Raw genomic sequence first — 19,002 nt, 5'->3', positions numbered from 1 at the left:
CCTTTCATAGTCAAACAAGCTACATTAAAATGTGTGATTATTAATGTAGTTTTTGCGCAAATGGCTTGTTTCTTTAGAAGAAGCATTGCTGCAAAGGTATTTACTTGGGGACGTTGCTGTGAAATAGTGTGGTGCATGTGCACGTTTGCAATAGGTGTCCGAAACTCAATAAAGCCCTATGATTAGATTGTATGAGGCTTATGTTGTCACGAATAACTATTGTACTTTGTCTAATTGTATCTATTCAACAAAGATCCTTAATATTCTGGTAGTAGTTATAGTTTATAATAATCGTTGATATCTATCAATAGCTGGCAAGGACATTGCATCAACCAGAAGATGTCTTCATTCCAGCCCTTCATGCTGCTCCCGTTTCAAAGAAACGGTAATGTTTGTGTATGTGCTATCTCGCCGAATCAGCTCAGCTTATTATAACCATGTTCCCTAAAGTTAAATATCTATTATATTTTTCAGTCAATCTCCTGATTTCAGAGTGCCGGTCAGTACGCTCCGGATGAAAGGCATCCTACCGTCACACGGAGATGCGCAGTTGCAGGCAGAAGCGCTGGCCAATGAGGTTCGAGCATATAGCCTACGAGTAGCAGGTTGACTACATTATCCCACGGATGAACATACATACCCCCGCATAATTTTTTGTAGTATATTACTAAAATGTACCCTCTAATATATAGGCCTAACACCATATAATCTTAGTAGGCTAGACATTCTCATTTTCAATAACTATTATCGAACTTAACTATTTATACTTTCCTGCACAGTTGAATAAGGACAATGTAGTGGAAGAAATATCGACAGGACCTGGTGGGATGATCACCTTCAAAGTCCACCGTAAACTTCTGGTGGAGGTATACTGCATTTGTTTACCTTTCATATAAAACTGAAACAAATATACTCTCACTTCTGTTTCACACTGAAAACTTTTCATGCCCTTAATATTGGTGTTAGAAAATGTTGGAGCCCTTTGGAGAAGAGGATGCAAAGTTCGGCTTTAATAGTGAACTTTTCAATACTGTCAAGAAAGGAAAAACGCTGGTGGAATTTAGGTATACCTTGCACACACACACACACACGAACACACACACCCTTAGATGTTTAACCCATATTTGTATTTCATGCTACAGTTCTCCAAATATTGCAAAGAAATTTCATGCTGGACACTTGCGGTCAACTATCATAGGTGAGCAATTTTCTTTTATTTGTACAATATATCAGTTGTAGGTAACATTATTGAAATCTTCAGAACTGACTACAGATCTATCCGGGTTTTGTAAGTATTACACATTGTGAATTTAAAGTGGATAGTAAATTCATATTAATCTGCTATACTGTATGTCCAGGTAACTTCATCGCCAACCTCAAGGAGTCTCTTGGGAACCATGTTATTCGAATGAACTACCTTGGAGACTGGGGCATGCAGTTTGGTGAGGGAATAACACAAATGCCTGCTTTGATATATTTCTATATCCTCAAAGCCGGAACCATAATTATAACGGTCTCCTTTGTCGTGCTTCAGGTCTGCTTGGGGCTGGCTTTGAACAATTTGGAAGCCAAGAAAAATTGAATGTGAATCCCTTGCAACATCTATTTGATGTGAGTTGAACATGGCTTTACTGAGCATTTGACACCCTCAGTATTGAATGTTAGTGTTTTATGTATTTGTTATTAATGTGTTATCATATATACTGCAAAAATCCTACTTGAATGGATATTTCCCAGTAAGGACAATGTGGCAGTTAGGTGTCTTGCGTGTGAGTGACGTGTCCTTTACCATCAAGGTCTATGTTCAAGCAAACAAAGAAGCAGAGGACGATAAGGAAATCCAGCTGGCCGCCAGAGAATTCTTTCAGAAGTTGGAGCAGCATGACAGCCAGGCCATGTCACTATGGCAACAATTCAGGGAAATTACAGTGAAGGAGTACCAGCAGGTTTACAAGGTACATGTCCAACGCACAAGGTCTGGGGTCAATTAAGGGTTTATAACCGATCTGGAAAGGCAGGTGGAGAGTGGTTTAACACACCCTGCAAAATTACTTCCTTACTTCCTTGATAGGATGCCTTTCCAAGTGAAACCTGAATCTATTAAAATGCCCTGACCGCCTTTTCCCTTGAAGTAAAACTACGATGAAACATTCCCTCAGTATTTGTGTTGAATCAGTTGTGACCCATGTATTGTTTAGAAGTGAAGCAGAGAGGCGAGATAACATCATTATAGCAAATACAGTCAAATGTGTTCTTCTTCCCCCCCTTGAATGGAGTTGTGACCTTAACACCTTTCAGCGGTTGGGCGTCCCCTTCGACGTCTACTCCGGGGAGTCCTTCCACCAGGAGCAGGCCCGGGAGGTGGTGCAGCTGCTCCAGACCCGCGGCCTGCTGAAGACCACAGAGTAGGTTCATGTGGAACCGTTCACAGGCACACAGAGTCGTTCCTAACTAAATACAAGAATGAATGAGGCCCAGGGCTTAGAGGATAGTACATTGTTGCTGGTTTATCAGCGGCAGATATATTATGGGATTTCTTTTAAAGGCTGTTGAAGGGTACGGCCCCGATACACAAACAGACTGCCTTAGACACCGAACTACTTGACTGGGTTGTTGATATTACGGGAGGATATCGACGGGGTGTGGGTAATCAAACGCACAAAAATCAAGAACTTGGTGTTGCATGATGTTACTGGCCTGAAAATGGGATGATAGACCAGAGGACGCAACAGGCTTTGATCAGATCTGTTATCAGAATTGATCTTACAAAAGATGAAATCCCTCCCATCCTTCCCGTAGACTCCTAGACGATTCACAGACGGCCTATGCCGGGTTCATATTGTGTGTTTTGCAGGAGGGGAACTAGTGTGGTCGACGTCTCCGCAGAGGGTGACATGTCCAGCTGCTCTACCGTGTTACGTAGTGACGGCACCTCGCTCTACATCACCAGGTCGGTGGCGGTCCCCCAATGATGGGAGAGCATGCGCGCACACACGCACGCACGCACACTTTTGAGAATGCGGTTTATGTTCACTTTTTACTTCACTCAAGTATAAAGCAGTCACAAAGTTTAATGTTCAACAACCCGCTCACTTAATTTATGCAAAACAACCAAAGCCAATGAGAGATAAGTCTGTATTGAAAGTATCCTTGGACATAGACATGTGCTTATGAGGTTGTGCTCTTGATGATTTGGTTTAATTATATTGGAATTTGTTTGTTTTGTATTTGCAGAGATATTGCTGCAGCTATAGACCGCAAGGAAAAGTTCAATTTTGATGAGATGATTTATGTGGTAAGCATGCATGTGTGCTTGAATGTCCAGTAGGTGCGGTTGTGTGTGTGTGTGTGTTTGTATGTGTTTTTTTTCGAAGGCTAAAATGTCCACAATGTGGTTTGAAACATAAACATAATTAGATTGTATTTTTATTGTTCTCTTTTTCCCTTTGAAGACAGACAAAAGCCAACAGAATCACTTTCTGCATTTGTTCCACATCCTACGCCTCATGGGACATCCTTGGGCTGAGAGGTAGAGAGAAAACACACTGTCATGTCCCCACACCACACCGCTACAAAACAAGCCTCTACCAAGCTAATGCTGACCAGCAGACCATCAGGGTTAGTGTGACCTGTGTGTGTGTGTGTGTGTGTGGTGTGTGTGTGTGTGTGTGTGTGTGTGTGTGTGTGTGTGTGTGTGTGTGTGTGTGTGTGTGTGTGTGTGTGTGTGTGTGTGCGCACAGCTGTCGGCACGTGTCCTTCGGCCTGGTCCAGGGCATGAGCACCAGGAGAGGAGAGGTGGTGTTTCTGGAGGACGTCCTTGACGAGGCTCGCGCCCGGATGCTCCACAACATGCAGCAGGCAACGAGTAAAAATTATATTTCCTTGGATAGAAAACGAAACAAAAAAAAACAGTTTATAGCAGAGTTTAGTTATAGAACAGTCCAAGCAGGTGTTCAGTACCAGCGTGTCAGAACTCTCCCTCGGTGTGTGTGGTGATGGCGGGCTGCCCCCCACCAGCCCTCCACCACACACACTCCACACGGAGTAAACAAGATTTCGCACAATGTAGAAGTGATACAATGATTCTAGTCACTAATGGTAGTTAGTTATTTAGAAAGAAACATGGGGTTTCCAGGGACATCTCAAAATAAAGTAGCCTAGTCCTTCTGGAAAGATAAACTGTTTAGAAGGATAACCAGACTGTTTACCACCTCAAGTGAATTAACCTAAACTATCCCCAGTCAGATCCATCTATCTATCTATCCATCCATCCATATGTATATATATGTATATATATATATAGTCTGTCTCCCTTGTATTTATTATACTCTGAAATAACTGGAATGGATCTTTAGATGTTTGGGGATAATCAGTACAGCAGTCAGGTAGCTATTTAAAGCTATAATAAACAGCGTATTTTGTTTATTTTGGTTAAGCATTATGAAAAATTTGGCATGCACAATAAAGCAGACAAAAAATATATAATTTTTTGGTATGCCCAGAGGGATAATTTCCTTTTCCCTCTGGGCTAAGCCCCGGATGTTAACCTAGAATCATCCCTGTCCCTCACCGTCTCCAAATGTATCCACCAGCCACCAAGGAAATGGCCGACCCCGGGGACACGGCGGAGAAGGTTGGGATGAGCGCCCTCATAGTTCAAGTAGGTTCACACACCGTCAAATAAGTGGGATGAATATTGTGGATGCTTTTAAATTGTGGTCGTCCTTTACATATGCGCTGAGCTCGACTGCTCATGATCACTTCTCAAACCCCCACATGTAGTGCCACCTGACTCGCCTCCCGCGTCGTCATTGGTCAACAGGGTTGTCGTTGATATTGCTCGTAGGTTGTTCAGGCAATAGGTCAGAGATCTGTGGTGTGCGTCTTGTGTTGGGCTCTGGTTGATTAGGTGTCGTTCCATTCAGGACTTTAGAGGCCCGCTGGAGGCAGACTACAGGTTTGACTGGGACCGAATTCTCCAGGCCCAGGGAGACACCGGAGTCTTCCTGCAGTACACACACGCACGCCTACGAAGGTAGCAGCCACCTCTGAAACACCTAAACAGTACTTGTGCACAAAAGTTTGTCCCCAACTGGTTGTTGATAAGGATGCAGGTGTTCATAAACCAGTTACTGTTGGATCAGTTATGTGTGATTTGTGACAATGTGTCTTTCAGTTTGATACGGACTAATAGCACTATGGCAGCCAAGGAAATTGATCCTTCGCTCCTATTGGAGCACAGAAGCATTGCTATCCTGCAGCATCTTCTCCGGTAAGTAAGTGTGTGTGCTCATGGGCCAAGAACATTCAAGCCCCTCAATGGGAGTTTGATGATCTGCGAATCATTCAATGATCTATAGATGCATCTCTATTCATTAGTGTATTTTGGTGTCTCTTTCCTTCAGTTTTGATGAGGTGTTATACCAGTCTAATCGAGACCTGCAACCCAGACACCTTGTCACCTTCCTAACCAAGCTCAGGTGAGCGTACATGCTGTTGAACCCGTTCTCCGGGTTTCCATTGTGCATTGTATTTGATAGAAGACTACAGATGGTGTCATCTTATGATGGAAATCTTGTCAATGGTGTCATCTTATGATGGATGTGATTGCAAAATGTACCCATCTACACTCCCTGAATGGATCTGTGCTCCGTCTGTCCAGTCACCTGGTGGCCTCTGCCCTCAGGGAGCTGCCAGTCAAAGGAAGCCCTGACGACGTGGCTCAGGTGAGCTTGTCTATTGCATACCTTATTGTACACTTATATGGGAGTGGTTGAACAAAGGGTCGGGTTCAGTGTCATTCATGAGTCATCTTTTCTCACGATCAATTTGGTCCGTTGAGAAAAATGCACTATATACAAAAGTTTACTTTTGAAGTTTGTTTCCATTTATTTGTACACATTATCGAATTTGCTAACAATTCTTGATATTTTCCCAGCATAAATGTAGCTACCAACCAATTGTTTTAATTAAATATTATATATTTATTAAATATTATATATTTATTAAATATTAATATATAAATAAATATTCTCTATTATTCTTAAAAGGGACACCATAGGCCAGCACTATTACAGAGATTCCAGATGGAACAACTAAATAGGAATATATTGTTCAGTAACAGATGGCAGAGACGCTTACTGTCCCCATCGTCCCATTGGGACAAAACACGAGAGGGACACCGAGCCACAGTGACTCAACGTTGGCGTTTGTTTGTATTTCAACAGGCCCGGTTAAGACTGTTCAGCGGTGCCTGCTCAGTCCTAGCCAGTGGAATGAGGATCCTGGGCATTAAGCCTGTGGAGAAAATGTGAATCTATTCAGACTGAACCTTCAAAGATCATTGTAAATAAAAATGTTACATTCAAAACATATTCCTCCGTTCATTCATTTATTTAAGTGTAACAAAAGGACTCCTTTCTTTCTGGTGGTTATATACTTTAATCAAAGCTTTGATTTGCTCTACGTTTAAAAAAGAAAGGAAATCGATCTTGACAAAACATTAAGAAATCACAGAATCAAAGTAGACAAAAGGTACAATAGAAATATGAGCCGACATGCAGTCCGTTGTGATTGGGCACTCGTTAACAGTCTGGTAGAATGAAAGCCTTGATTCAACAGTAGTGATTCAACAATAGTGTTCAGCTTTATCGTGAAGTGGCTGAGTCCCAGCTAACCTTTCAACACATGGACCCTCTAAATCGACTGCAGTGGCCTGGCATTAAGCCAGTGTATTTACAAGTCACCACAAATCAATGTAATTTTAACATTAGCCTCCATCTGTTGTACGTGACCATCGGCCTGAACGTTGACGCAAATAGAATACAAATCAAGAAAATACCATTCCTTTGGAGGCCCTCCAAGGCCCAACCCCTTCAGACAGTGATCAACTTCTGTTTGACCTCTGTGTCGTCAGCGTTGTACTGGGGCAGCTTGGCTGCTTCTTGCTTGGGCAGGCCATACAGGTAGATGGACACGCACACCATCATGGCTCCAGAAGCAAAGGTCACCGCTGGGAGAGAGCACAGTAAGAGATGCTAGTTTAATCCACACACGATTAAACAACTTTTTTTAAGTCAAAAGTATGCCTTGATAATCCAGGCATCTATTACTTAAATACACAATCCCACCATTTAAGTGCCACATACTTAAGAACCCCTTTACATTTGCACTTGATATTTTACATATAGAAGTACATTAAGTCTTATTATTTGCATTTATTCCAAGGCCGTTCAAATGGTGATGAAAAGCCCCATTGGATGGCATTGGCGCGTGGTGCCGTGCTGCGCTTAGGAGGACTTACTGATCTGCAGACCGAACAGGAGGACCGACGCCACCGTGGAGATAACGATGGCGGCGGCGGCAGAGAAGCCCTTCATGATGTTGTCCGTGTACTTCACCACAACCGAGGTATATAGACCCCCCACACTGGCCAGGACTGGGGGCGGGAGGGGGGTTATAGTTAAAAATATATATATATAAAACACAAAAAAGGAGAAGACAAGGATAGGTACATCCTCAAACACATCCCTGTGTGTGTAGTGGGCCACTTACACACGACAAAGCATACCCAGGGGGTGTAGCCGAAGAAGAAGCCCTTTTCCATGACATTGGCGCCGTCTGTCACACACACTCCGAACAGCGTGACCGCGATGCCAGAGATGTACATCTGGATGTTCCTCACCCACAGGGACGTGTCGGAGCTCTTCAGGACCTTCTCAAAGTAAACACCTGGACCACACAAGCACAAGACCCCGACGCGCAAACGTGTTAATGCGATATATTCCAGATCAGAAAGCAGGTTCCGTCGGTGTGGTATTTTACCTGCAAACCCAGAACAAATGACGGCGATCGCGATGGCTACAAAACCCAGAAAGGGGTTTTGTTCGATCTGAAAGGTTGGACCACAAGTCAAAAACCCGGGCAGGAATTATATAATTGAAACGTTAGCAATAACAATGAAATTCCGGCGTTTCTTTTACCCTTTCTTGTACCCATTTCATCCTACCTGGACTTTAGTGGCTTCTGCAGGCTTCCATTGAACCAGGGTGACCCCGGCGCATAGCATTAGGACTGAGAACCACTGCATCCTGCTGAGGGAGCGGTTCAGCATGAACACCATGCACAGGGCCGTGCACGGGATCTTCAGCTGGTAGGTCACCTGTCCACACACAAACATACCAAGGAGATGTCTTGGTGAGAGAAGTATGCACGTAAGAAACATCGATTCTGCAGTGGCCTTCGCTGACAACGGCTCCCAATTAAAATGAATGTTATTCATGCTGGAAAAGATACGCACTGTGAATGCAGATGTAGATCGTTTACTATGAACTATTCGAATATACCTTTTGTAAAACGCTTGGATTAATGCCATATCTTGAAATTATTTATTCTGGCCAGCTGTTGTAGCCCTAGAGTTCCCACGGCCATAACCAAGTGGTAACCAAATAAGTAATGGTTCTTACCTGATACACTGCTGCATCCAGGTTGCTTAAGGCCAAGAAGGCCATGTTATTCTGCACAGCATACACAACTGAAGGAACGCTGAGTTTGAGCAGTTCTTTGGGGCTTTGTAATACATGTTCCACCAGAGAATTCTTCAACCGACTGGGGCTTCCCGTTTCTCTGTCAGAAAAACAAGAAACAATATGTTAACAAAATCAGTGGAAACGTTATTCTATAGCTGACAAATTTAATTTAATTTCAGCAAGTTCCCTGCTGATGGCTAAATGTCAGACCAGCCCCATTTGTGCATTAAAGATCCAGCTTATGGTCATTACTAACCTTTGGGTCACACGGATCACATAGCTTTCACTTTCAGTAGAAAATAAACATGTTTCTTTACTTCCCAGGTTCATAAAAGGCTTTTGAACATATGGTATTGATAATTGTATGTCATTTTGTGGGGCATAATGTGTTTATATACCAGTTGAAACATATATTTTAATCCATAACATATCCCCTTAATGTCTGCGGTTGTCCATTATTTGTTCAATGCTAGACTTCAAACAGGTTTGGGGCACATTGTGGAACAGGTAGGGCAAGTATTTTAATGATACTGAATGTTTACTTTGGTATTACTAAAGTCCGGCATTGATACACCCTTATATCCGTTTGTACAGCTTCTGTGAGGAAACATTTCAAGGTTTATCAAGACTCTCAAACATCAATTATAAGTAATTTAAAAATAACTATCATGTAAAGGGTTTGCCTCACACTGGCCAATACCAGCAGTACATATTACGACACACTGGAACTACTGGGGTGAAAGAGGGTTATTCTAACCTCGCCAACATCCCAAGACTCAGTATTAATTTGATGACTTCAGTGGTGCACACAGCAGTGGTGGAGAAGTACAGGTCCCCTGATGATATTGTTCTGGTGTATCGCAGGGCCACAGTGTATGTCGCTGCCACCAATGTCATCACAGACAGGCAGTACAGCTTGAACGCCGCACTCACCGGCTCTGACAGCAAAACATAGCAACATTGGAAATGAACAGGAAGGGATGCAATGCAAAAGAGCAGAAAACAGTAGATACCAATATATCAATTTAACTTCAACGATTCGGTTACAAATAAAAAACATGCAACATAACGCGAACGTTGATTGTGTTAAAAAAACGAATTAGCTAACTAATTCACTTGAATAGGTTTGCAACTCACCGTTGGCCATTGTTATTGTTGTGTGTCTACTCGAAAATTAAATAAGTTCCACAAGGAAAAATCACGGAACGATATGTTCCAACATTGCTCAGTAACACTGTCCTCTCTCCGGCATACTTCCGGTTAAGCCCACAATGCAACGGGCCCCCTCCTGCCCCAGCGGTGCGCTTGTTTTCCCAACAGCTTTAAATGCCGACTTCAGTAAGCACAGGTGGAATCTAATGATAACAAACCGTTTATAAAGAATTTGAATAATACTAGAGACACACACACGATTTCATATTTCTCATCATGTCATTCACAAGACATTGCACTTGTCAATTACAGCTTTCTTAGCTGTACTTTTATCATTTCTGTGGAATGTTAAAACTGAAAATAACAAGATTTGCCTTGAAGGATTTTTATTTTGTTGTAGTTACACAATTTAAAAACATTCGGTCGTACAGAGTTAAAGTTATTCATCAGCAAATGTAAACCAAATAGAAAGAAAGAAACACCAATTGTTCTTTGACTTTTAACATGGTTATCTTACATCACGCCTACACTTGGGATGCCATGGAAAGCATTCGTTATTAGATTTCCCAGTGGAACATTGAATACGTACCATCAAAACTAATGTGCTACTCTGCACGTGGTATATGTTAAATGAGAGGGCCGGCAGGCAAATTGAACAATATGTCTGTAGCATGTCAAGTGTTATTTGATCTTTGCAAGAGCAACCAAACCAAACTAAAAACCAAACCACGGTAACAGCATGTGCAAAGTGAGAGAGGTTGGACAATTGCAGTAGCCCATGTTGAAACACCTATTCTGCCGTCAGTTTGCGCACTCTTTAACATATAAACAAACGACAACCTAGATGGGAAGCAGCGCAAAAAAAAAGGACAAGAAATAAAAAAAAGACATCTGGCTGATTCAAGAGTTGGAGTCTGAAGGAGTCCGCTCGAAGCCCTCACTCTCCCTCACCAGCGCCCTCTCCAGGATGACGCGGCCCTCCTTGTAGCGCTGGCTGTCCTCCGTGGCGAACTCGTAGAGCCAGCCCACCTTGCTGTTGCAGTTCTTGCAGCTCACGTCCCGCACCATGTGCCTCCCGGTCAGCATGACGCGCTCCTGCACGTCGCTGTGCTGGAGGTTCACCACCTGGGGGACAGGGCACACGGAAAGGGGTGATTCCCTCAGAGCTATACAAATAAATGAAAAAACGATAGTAATGTTTGAGAATGTATAAAGATTCTGTTTATTGATGATGGTTACGATGTTCATCCCTGTCTCCTTTAGGTTAAGGTCGGTTGGTCTTCTCTGGCTGAGAGACGCATAACCATGAGCCTTTGTTTAATTATGAAGCCCATATTATGTTACATCCATGTTGATTGGACCTTTGGCAGACATTGAACTGGCTCCAAGGGCTGATGCTTCAGGAACATCATGCCAGGACCGATCATGGACAGATGGCGTTTAGTGTTGGACTCATGGAATATTTTGCAATGTAACCTAAAAATCAATAGACTTTTTTGGGCACTTTTTTAATTTCATTATGAAAACGAGGATCCCTCTTTCAATGGTTCTTCTGAGCATTATAAATAAAGGTTGAATAAATTAATGAATAGGAGTGGTTAGAAATTATTTGTGGCTACTGACCACACAGAAACCAATCTGCTCGCTACTGCAAATAGTCTTCTCGTTTTCATAGTTATCTTGAGCATGTGTATGGATGTACCTAGCTTCCAGCATCATCCCCTGACATATTTGACCAAAATAGCTTTGAGTTCTTTGAGCTCTGCGGGCTACAATACCCAGCACATTTGAAGGATAGCAGTCTAGTATTAATATTACTCTGCCTATAAACAGATTTTCAAGCAAATAAACACCAGCTTTGTTTTTGTATTCAAAAAATACATTTTAGTCAGACAAGCCACATGGAGTTATCGACATTGGTAATAGTGACCTGAAGAAGGGACCTAAGGACTCAAAGCATATGGTTGATAACGTTGGACATAGTGTTATTATGGCCTATTATTGCTGTATGCTATGTTCCTCTATTTTTGATGGCCTATTTGTATTATAAATTGCAGCCAATTTAATGGCCTAAGAATAGCCTATGCTTTGGGTTAGTCTGGGGGTCAATAAGGTGGTGCTACCTTGTTGAAGAGGAAGGCTCGGCCCGTGGCCCCCGTGAAGCGCGTGGAGATGAGCTCCGCGCGGTTGGTCAGCGTCGTGTCACAGTTGGCGCAGCAGAACAGCCGAGTGCCGCCGATGTGGTCCAGAAAGATCCGTCCCATGTTCTCAATCTTAGTTAATGTATGACAAACCTTTAAGGGGAGACAAAACCATTTATAATTGAGCCATGGTCTCGTAGAGTATCAACAAATACGAGTTACACATGACGTAGCATACGATGTGACAAATGCTATATATCGTTACACACTGATGATGTGGACGGCGGTGTGGCAGCAAATCAACCGACCAAATGTCTTCAGTCCCAGGTCAGAATATTCTCCTCGGTCAACTTTTTTTTCCTTCTCAGAACTGTCTTTTTCCGTTGTATACTAGGTTAAACTGTCGCCGTAGTCCACATTGTGTTTTGGTTTTTCGACACAGCTGATGTGAAATGATCAACATCCGGTGTCGGTGACGACACCGGACGTTTCCTATCAAACCACTAGGGGGAGCAGGGTACTGAACGAGCTGGAGGAAAAGGGGATGGAGCAACAATTTTTGCTCTGCAAGAGATTAGGTCATATGCGTTCTCACTGCAGTCTGACCGAAAACTAGTTATGTCAGAAATAACTACGGTGATAGATTTTACAATTGATTGCGTGAAATTGTAATGCACTTTATTTTGGTGTGCTCCCTGCTGTAGGATATAAAGCATGACAAAGAGATGTGTGTGTGTGTGTGTGTGTGTGTGTGTGTGTGTGTGTGTGTGTGTGTGTGTGTGTGTGTGTGTGTGCGTGTGCGTGTGCGTGTGTGTGTGTGTGTAAAAAGAAAAGCAAATACAACAAATAAAGCCATAATGGTCAGAGTTGAAATACAGTATTGCATTCAGTGTTTTCAATGTAGAACTCTCATTATTGAGAGATGATTGATAATCGGTAGATAAAATAAATCAAGGTCTGGGCCACTTGTTATCCCAGCTACATGACTGTTACATTTAACCATATTGTATGATGAGATAATGTTGATCTGGATAAAGTGATCTGAACACTTCTACCGACCAGCCCATCATCAACAAATGATTAATGTGTTACTAAGACTGCTTTTTTCCTGGTAAATGCTGCAGAGAATTGCTGACGTCATTTTATAGTGTAATGCGCGCTTTATCTGTAACAGTGAACTAGTTTATTCAGACCATTGTCTCGAATAATGGTTTTCAAGGTGAAAGTATTTTATTGATCCTTTTTCATGAAAAAAAAGGCCTTGTCAAAGTCGTGTGCACAGAGCTATATTATGTAGGTAAATTTGCATTTCTTCCTTAATAAGTCCAATAAAAAAGGATTTAAATATTTTTGATAACAATGCCGATAACAAAGCTTATGTTCATGTCTTGAGCGATCATTCATTCCTTTGAAATTGCTTCTTCATCATCCACAAAACCTTTCCTCAGCACTCTGTGTGTCATCTCCTGCAAACAAAAACACCTCAAGGCCACCCGTCAGAATGTTCCAGATGTACGGCCCATTCACTGATAAACAGTTCAATGGTAGTGACACAACCTGTAACAGGTACAGGTGAGATTCCTGACTCCTCACTATTGAGGCAGGGAGGTGAAAATGAGGTCAGGGACATCTCACCTATTGCTAACCAATCAGAGATTAGCAGATAGCTCATACATTCATTTTATTTGATGCGTTTTCATACTGCCATGCAGAAATAGATAAGTTTATCATATAGATACATCCGGTAATTATAGTTGTGCTTTTAAAATAACATTGTTACTGTTTGTCCAACCACCAGATAAGGAAGGAGTTTAATGCTCCTTCCTTATCCTTATCTTAACTAAAAAATGATGAAATTGTGAACCTGCTTTCTCTGGTAACTCAGTTGTCTTGATAAGGCCTGACATGCTTGTTGAATGCACACACAGGCCTAGGTCGTCTGATCATACTCAGAGCTATTTACAGGCACATTGAAACAATCATGTTGGCATTGGAGTTGTCCAAGATACCCTAACTAACCGTAGAAGCAGATCCAATGTTGTGTCAGTCAGATACTGCGGTGACTGGTGTTCATCTTTGACCTTTGAGCCTCCACTCCCCTCCAGCACCCTGTTTTACAATGCCCTTATTTGCCCCTCAACCATCACCCGTTAATACACATTAAGACCCTTTAATGCACTGTCACTGTTAACAGGCTAACTGCTAAGGCCATTTACGTTTCAGGACTGGGCCAGTCCTCTCTTCCCTCCACCCCCTTTCCCAGCCTTGTAATTATGCAATTATGCATATGTGTAACTTTGTAATAATTCCCAGCCTTGTAATTATGCAATAATGTATATGTGTAACCTTGACAGGTAGAATTGCCCGTCATAAAGAGCAGTCCCACAAAAGTGGTGAGAGCAGCTGGGAGAAGACTGAACACAACACAGTAGATAGGAGCTGAAAGTCCCAGAATGATTTCATCGCTGCTTACAGTTACGCTGCTGGGGCTCGCGTGGACACCAGGTTAATTTTGTTCATTTTACCTTGTTTGAATGTTTTCTTGCCTAAATCTGCTTAGACTCATATGACTTTATATTTTTGATTTAGTGTTAAGTTGAGAACGTGGCCGTACAGAACACCAGTCAGTTGTTTAAGTTGTTGATTTCAAATGTTTTGAATTGGAGAAAGAGGATTAGGTTGTGGTTAACCTTGAATGTTTGCAGCAAAAGAAATCAAGAAATAATATTTAGCAAAACAAAGCGCTGACATGAATTTAACCTTTTCAAATGAAAGTCTGATAGGAGTCGTGTTATATTGTTTAAATATATAGGAATGATATGTAACAGTTGCATGTGTTGAAGAATATTCTGAATATTGCATTCCGTGAGCAGTAATTCTATTCCACTGAATAACACCTGCAGTCTTGGCAGCACAGTGATGTATTCATTACTGCTACTGGATCTACCAAGGTTTTACTGAGGTGCTCATGCCTCTTCCCCTCTATCATCACTCCAGCAACAGCCCTACCATGCCCGAGACACTGCCCTCTCAACCACCTCCATCAACTGGTGAGTATCTGTCTGTACGTCCATGCGTCCGTCCATGCATCTCTCGTGTATCCATAATAGTATCCTCTGTAGCTGTGTGTCCGTCCGTCCGTCTGTCCGACCCTCTGTTTGTTTTGCAAAACAATAATCAATGGATATATTTCTCTCAAGCCCATAGTGTGAAGCCTTCAGATCTGGCTGTCCTTTCTCCCATTGGCCTGCATACCAGGTAACCAGAAAGACCACTTATTGAAGGACTCTGATTCTGACGTTGAACAAATAGTTAGAATGTAAATGACCAAGACATGGTGAGCAACCCACAGCCCTCCTGCCCACCCTCTTCTCGTCTCTCTGCCTCCCTACAGCCCGGAGCTGCCCAAAGTGATGGACCGACTCCAAGGTGATTATAATGTTTGTTGCTGCCCACAAGCCTGGACTTATCCCTTCTAGAATTGTCCTTTGAATACTAATGACTGTGGATTGATGTTTAATGATGTCTGTTTTATAAAATGTATTCATAGATTCTTATACCAAAGGTTTTATTTTCTGTTGCTTATATATTGAATAGCTTCTTAATTTTGTATTTTAATTTAAAAGTGCTACAGTTGTATTTGCTTTATTTAAAAATATATATGTATTGGCCTACATTTGGTCTGATAGTGATCAAAAGTATTTCTGAATGAATTCACACAGGTGCTTGTATACTTAGATCCTCCATAATTTGACTTGGCTATCATTTGGGGGCAGTGTTGAACATAATCTACATTTTTGGATACTACTATGTGGTATCTTTACGGCTCTCATAGCTTAAGACCGCATTGATAAGAGTAATTAGTGTTAAAGCTAATACATCATACATGTCCGCTGCCAATTTTCTTTTGCATTAGTGGGTCATTATGTACGATAATTGTTGGGTACATTATACACACGTGTGACCTTTTCTTCATACTGAGAAGTAATAATAGGTAACTAATTAGCTTAATACAGCTGCAATCTATCACTTCCTATTTGGATTATCCGTAGATATCAAAAGCAGACTCTTTTGCTAGTGGAATTTAGTTTTAGCTTTGCAATGCCATCGTGAGTTTAAACTTATTTTGATCTGGTCTTCCTCAGAGATGATGGCCCTGCTCAGCCCTAGACTATTCACTCCCTTGGTTTCTGCAGAGATGAACCTCTACGACAGGGACATTGTGCAACACAGGTACAGACGGCACAAGCACATGTGATCTAGTCATACAAATTTGGATGCAGAGAAACACACTTATTATTTTCTGCATATGTTTTGTGTGTTTATAGGGATCTGGTAGAGCAGGCAAAAGAACTGTCTCTCGACCTGCAGGGCCGTAAGGTAAACACACATGCGCCCACACATTGGGAGCGTGTAAAACACGGGATCATTAGTAAAATACTGTTTTAGTCATCAGTCAAATATAAATCTATTGAAAGCAAAACCCATCAACTAGTGGCACCTTAGGGCGAGGACGCAGAACAACAACCAACCAATAAATAACACATACCCCATATCTAAACAAACGTCCAATATGTTTGTGATCAACGCACTATGCCTAATCTTCCACCTGGGTTTACTGTTGGACCTGTATGTGTCTGTATGTGTCTCTGTCCTGACAGAACATTGATGCGGAGAGGGATTGGAAGCTAGTGCTGCTGTTTGTTCAGGCGGATCAGAGTGTTCCTGCGAAGTGGAGCAGGTAGGCTGTGACTTCCCTGTGGGACGCTTATGCAGACATGACATGTGGAGAAAGATCAGTGAGTAGTGCATGATGCAAACAGTACCATAGCTGTCCCCACCTCCAGATTTGGAGTGTTCCCAGACTAAAAAACCCAGAGTCGAGCATGATTAATAAGTACAAACATATTGTAATGTTCAGGTGATACATAAATAAACCTCTTTGCCTTGTATACAAACCTTTTGTTTCTTCTATTCAAACCCACCAAAGCATTCTGAAGGTCAGCTATAGATTTAGGGTGAAGGTTTGTTACTGTCTGTCATTTACAGTTAAAGAAAAGGTATCACCTGCCCAGGCTTTCAGGAAACCCACCATTCTTCCTCAGTTGCTGACAGAGTTTGTGCTTGTGTGTGCAGGCAAAGTCTGTCATAAACACCACTGTCCAGGAGGTTGATCGTGCTTTGAAGTTGCTGCACTCTCAGGTTGACTATACGACGATGTACATGTATATAAAGGACTTTACAATAATGCATTGTAATGATTATGATATATGAATATGAATAATTAAGAGTATGATGACAATTGTATTATTACAAATAATTGTATAACATAAAAATGATAATTGTTATTATTTTTATACAATTGATATCAATATTTTATAATAATATATATGTTATCATATTCCTAATAATCGCAATGATCATAATGATCATGGGGTCTGAGGACTGATTAGACTGGTTTGCTTTGTTTTTGCAGCTGAAGAGAACCATTGTCAGCGTGGCCGTGTGGGACGGAGAGTACGACAGCTTCAATAACAGGTTAACCCATGTAACAGCAATACTGTATGATCTTGATGAACCAATACTCATTTGGTTGTTCATTAGTTGGTCAGAAGGAGGATGTTTTGGGTGGGATTTCTCTCGCAAGTGTTCATTTAACTTTAAAGGAGCTTGTCAATTGATTTCACATGGTAAAATTGGCCTCAATTCGTCTACTTCTCCAATTTAATCAATCCTAAAATGTATAAAACTTTTCTCCATTCATTCAACAAATACAGTAATCTCAGAAACAACTTCCAACTTGTCCTTGTTTTCCCCTCTGCACTGTATCGACAGGAAGTGTCCATGCTCCCAAACAGAACCAGAAGGGAGGTTACACCGGGCCGTGCTCACACTGTTCCTACAGGTGTGGCCTCCGTCTTATTAAAGGGGACATATTATACCAACAGGTGTGAGTGGGATTAGCCGTTACAAGGTGTTCTGAAAGTCAAGTGGGCATGTCCACCTAGATGTATGACGGATAGATGAGCAACGTTTGCTACAGTCCACTGGGTAGGCCGGTAGACTGATCTATCCAGCACACATCTAGGTGGACACGCCCACTTGTGATGTCAGAAGAGGCCGATTTTCGAAACGTCTTGAAACGGCTAATCACACTCACACCTGGTGTAATATGTCACCTTTAAGTTAATACAATAACATACATACAGTGAGTATGAGGTTGTTGCTATTCTTCAAGCTATTGTGTCTTTGGACAGGAGTCCTTGGATAACCTCCTAGTTGAGAAGGGTGGTATGGTGACCGAGAAGACTTCAGTGTGGTTCTCCAGGAAACCCCTCTGGTGACCCACCTTGCAACCACAACTGTGAGTTTATAGGCTATAAGTAATGCGCTTACTGCAAACCCTTTATTACGGAAGGCAAAACTACAGGCCCAGGGGGAAATGTGGGAATTATGTTGTGTCTGTCCAAAAAAATTAATTGATTTGTTTCTGTTGGCACAGTTGCAAAAACATGTTTAACGGTTTTCACGTCTGCATCAGGACGGCAGGGTTGTGTCTGAGGGACAAGCAAGGCGGCTGACTGACCGGCTGATGGTACAGACGCTGACCAGCCTGGTAAGACGGCTATTAGGGGGAGCAGCTGCTGCAGCCTATTTATATTTATTTGCAATATTTTAATATTAGAACTCATAAATATAATCAATCATTAATTTCTTTCCAGCTCCAGCGCCAAGCTGGCCAGCCCAGCATGGAGGACCATGAATTGATCATCACAGTTCCCTGTCCCAGTGAGGTATAGTTACCTCACTTAAATATTTTCGCATAATTCTTTGTCCTTTTGGCCTGATACTGATTCATCAGCTTTCATTACATATCTGACTCTCTCTTCTTCTTCCCTTCCCTCCCCAGGACCGCCCCTTCCTCCGGACAGAGGGGAACTCCCCCTCCACTCGCCACACAGAGGCCTCCCTCTCCTGAAACTGGTAGAGTATTAACCAAACCTCCCCTCTCTCTCACTCACTCCTGCCCTCTCTCTCTCTGTCTCTCTCTCTGTCTCTCTCTCTCTCTCTCTCTCTCTCTCTCTCTCTCTCTCTCTCTCTCTCTGCTCTCTCTCTCTCTCTGTCTCTGTCCTCTCTCCTGTCTCTGTCTCTCTCTCTCTCTCTCTCTCTGTCTCCTCTCT

General features: G+C 42.2%; 3 protein-coding genes across 4 annotated transcripts; 1 reads left to right on the top strand and 2 right to left on the bottom strand.

Moving 5' to 3' along the window:
- The first annotated feature begins 60 nt into the window (after positions 1-60).
- Positions 61-6,375, top strand: LOC130374620 (probable arginine--tRNA ligase, mitochondrial). The gene is made up of 20 exons (XM_056581489.1): positions 61-96; positions 312-385; positions 475-577; positions 780-866; positions 967-1,064; positions 1,143-1,198; positions 1,359-1,442; positions 1,535-1,611; positions 1,797-1,955; positions 2,299-2,405; positions 2,855-2,950; positions 3,235-3,295; positions 3,453-3,529; positions 3,741-3,865; positions 4,593-4,660; positions 4,926-5,035; positions 5,177-5,272; positions 5,406-5,480; positions 5,663-5,726; positions 6,228-6,375. The coding sequence occupies exons 1-20, from the start codon at positions 61-63 to the stop codon at positions 6,312-6,314; spliced, it is 1,740 nt and encodes a 579-aa protein (XP_056437464.1). The 3' UTR covers positions 6,315-6,375.
- Positions 5,623-9,829, bottom strand: LOC130374621 (CMP-sialic acid transporter-like). 2 transcript variants are annotated; one of them, XM_056581491.1, is made up of 9 exons: positions 9,666-9,829; positions 9,286-9,466; positions 8,466-8,625; positions 8,009-8,161; positions 7,825-7,891; positions 7,555-7,731; positions 7,304-7,438; positions 6,842-7,012; positions 5,628-6,297 (listed from the first exon to the last, which is right to left on the bottom strand). In XM_056581491.1, exons 1-8 carry the CDS (start codon positions 9,673-9,675, stop codon positions 6,876-6,878), a joined length of 1,020 nt encoding a protein of 339 aa, XP_056437466.1. In that variant the 5' UTR covers positions 9,676-9,829; the 3' UTR covers positions 5,628-6,297; positions 6,842-6,875. The 2 variants fall into 2 exon arrangements, with proteins under 2 accessions (XP_056437465.1, XP_056437466.1); XM_056581490.1 differs by having other exon boundaries at positions 5,623-7,012.
- Positions 9,830-9,958: 129 nt separating this feature from the next.
- Positions 9,959-12,296, bottom strand: LOC130374622 (protein yippee-like 5). The gene is made up of 3 exons (XM_056581492.1): positions 12,091-12,296; positions 11,804-11,974; positions 9,959-10,805 (listed from the first exon to the last, which is right to left on the bottom strand). Exons 2-3 carry the CDS (start codon positions 11,942-11,944, stop codon positions 10,581-10,583), a joined length of 366 nt encoding a protein of 121 aa, XP_056437467.1. The 5' UTR covers positions 11,945-11,974; positions 12,091-12,296; the 3' UTR covers positions 9,959-10,580.
- Between the last annotated feature and the right edge of the window lie 6,706 nt (positions 12,297-19,002).

Source organism: Gadus chalcogrammus, chromosome 21 (assembly GCF_026213295.1).
Source record: "Gadus chalcogrammus isolate NIFS_2021 chromosome 21, NIFS_Gcha_1.0, whole genome shotgun sequence".
In the NCBI taxonomy this organism is placed as follows: domain Eukaryota; kingdom Metazoa; phylum Chordata; class Actinopteri; order Gadiformes; family Gadidae; genus Gadus; species Gadus chalcogrammus.
This window is presented reverse-complemented; position numbering and strand designations above follow the sequence as displayed.

Bases quoted from the DNA above. Each gene is read 5' to 3' on its own strand.
- LOC130374622 (XM_056581492.1), bottom strand. From the start codon at position 11,944: ATGGGACGGATCTTTCTGGACCACATCGGCGGCACTCGGCTGTTCTGC. The intron at 10,806-11,803 runs GTAGCACCACCT...CCTGTCCCCCAG, and splicing joins GAGCCTTCCTCTTCAACAAG to GTGGTGAACCTCCAGCACAG.
- LOC130374621 (XM_056581490.1), bottom strand. The intron at 8,626-9,285 runs GTTAGAATAACC...TTTTTCTGACAG, and splicing joins AGTCTTGGGATGTTGGCGAG to AGAAACGGGAAGCCCCAGTC. The intron at 8,162-8,465 runs GTAAGAACCATT...GTGTGTGGACAG, and splicing joins TGGATGCAGCAGTGTATCAG to GTGACCTACCAGCTGAAGAT.
- LOC130374620 (XM_056581489.1), top strand. From the start codon at position 61: ATGGCTTGTTTCTTTAGAAGAAGCATTGCTGCAAAG. The intron at 1,199-1,358 runs GTGAGCAATTTT...CTGTATGTCCAG, and splicing joins CTTGCGGTCAACTATCATAG to GTAACTTCATCGCCAACCTC. The intron at 5,273-5,405 runs GTAAGTAAGTGT...TCTTTCCTTCAG, and splicing joins ATCCTGCAGCATCTTCTCCG to TTTTGATGAGGTGTTATACC.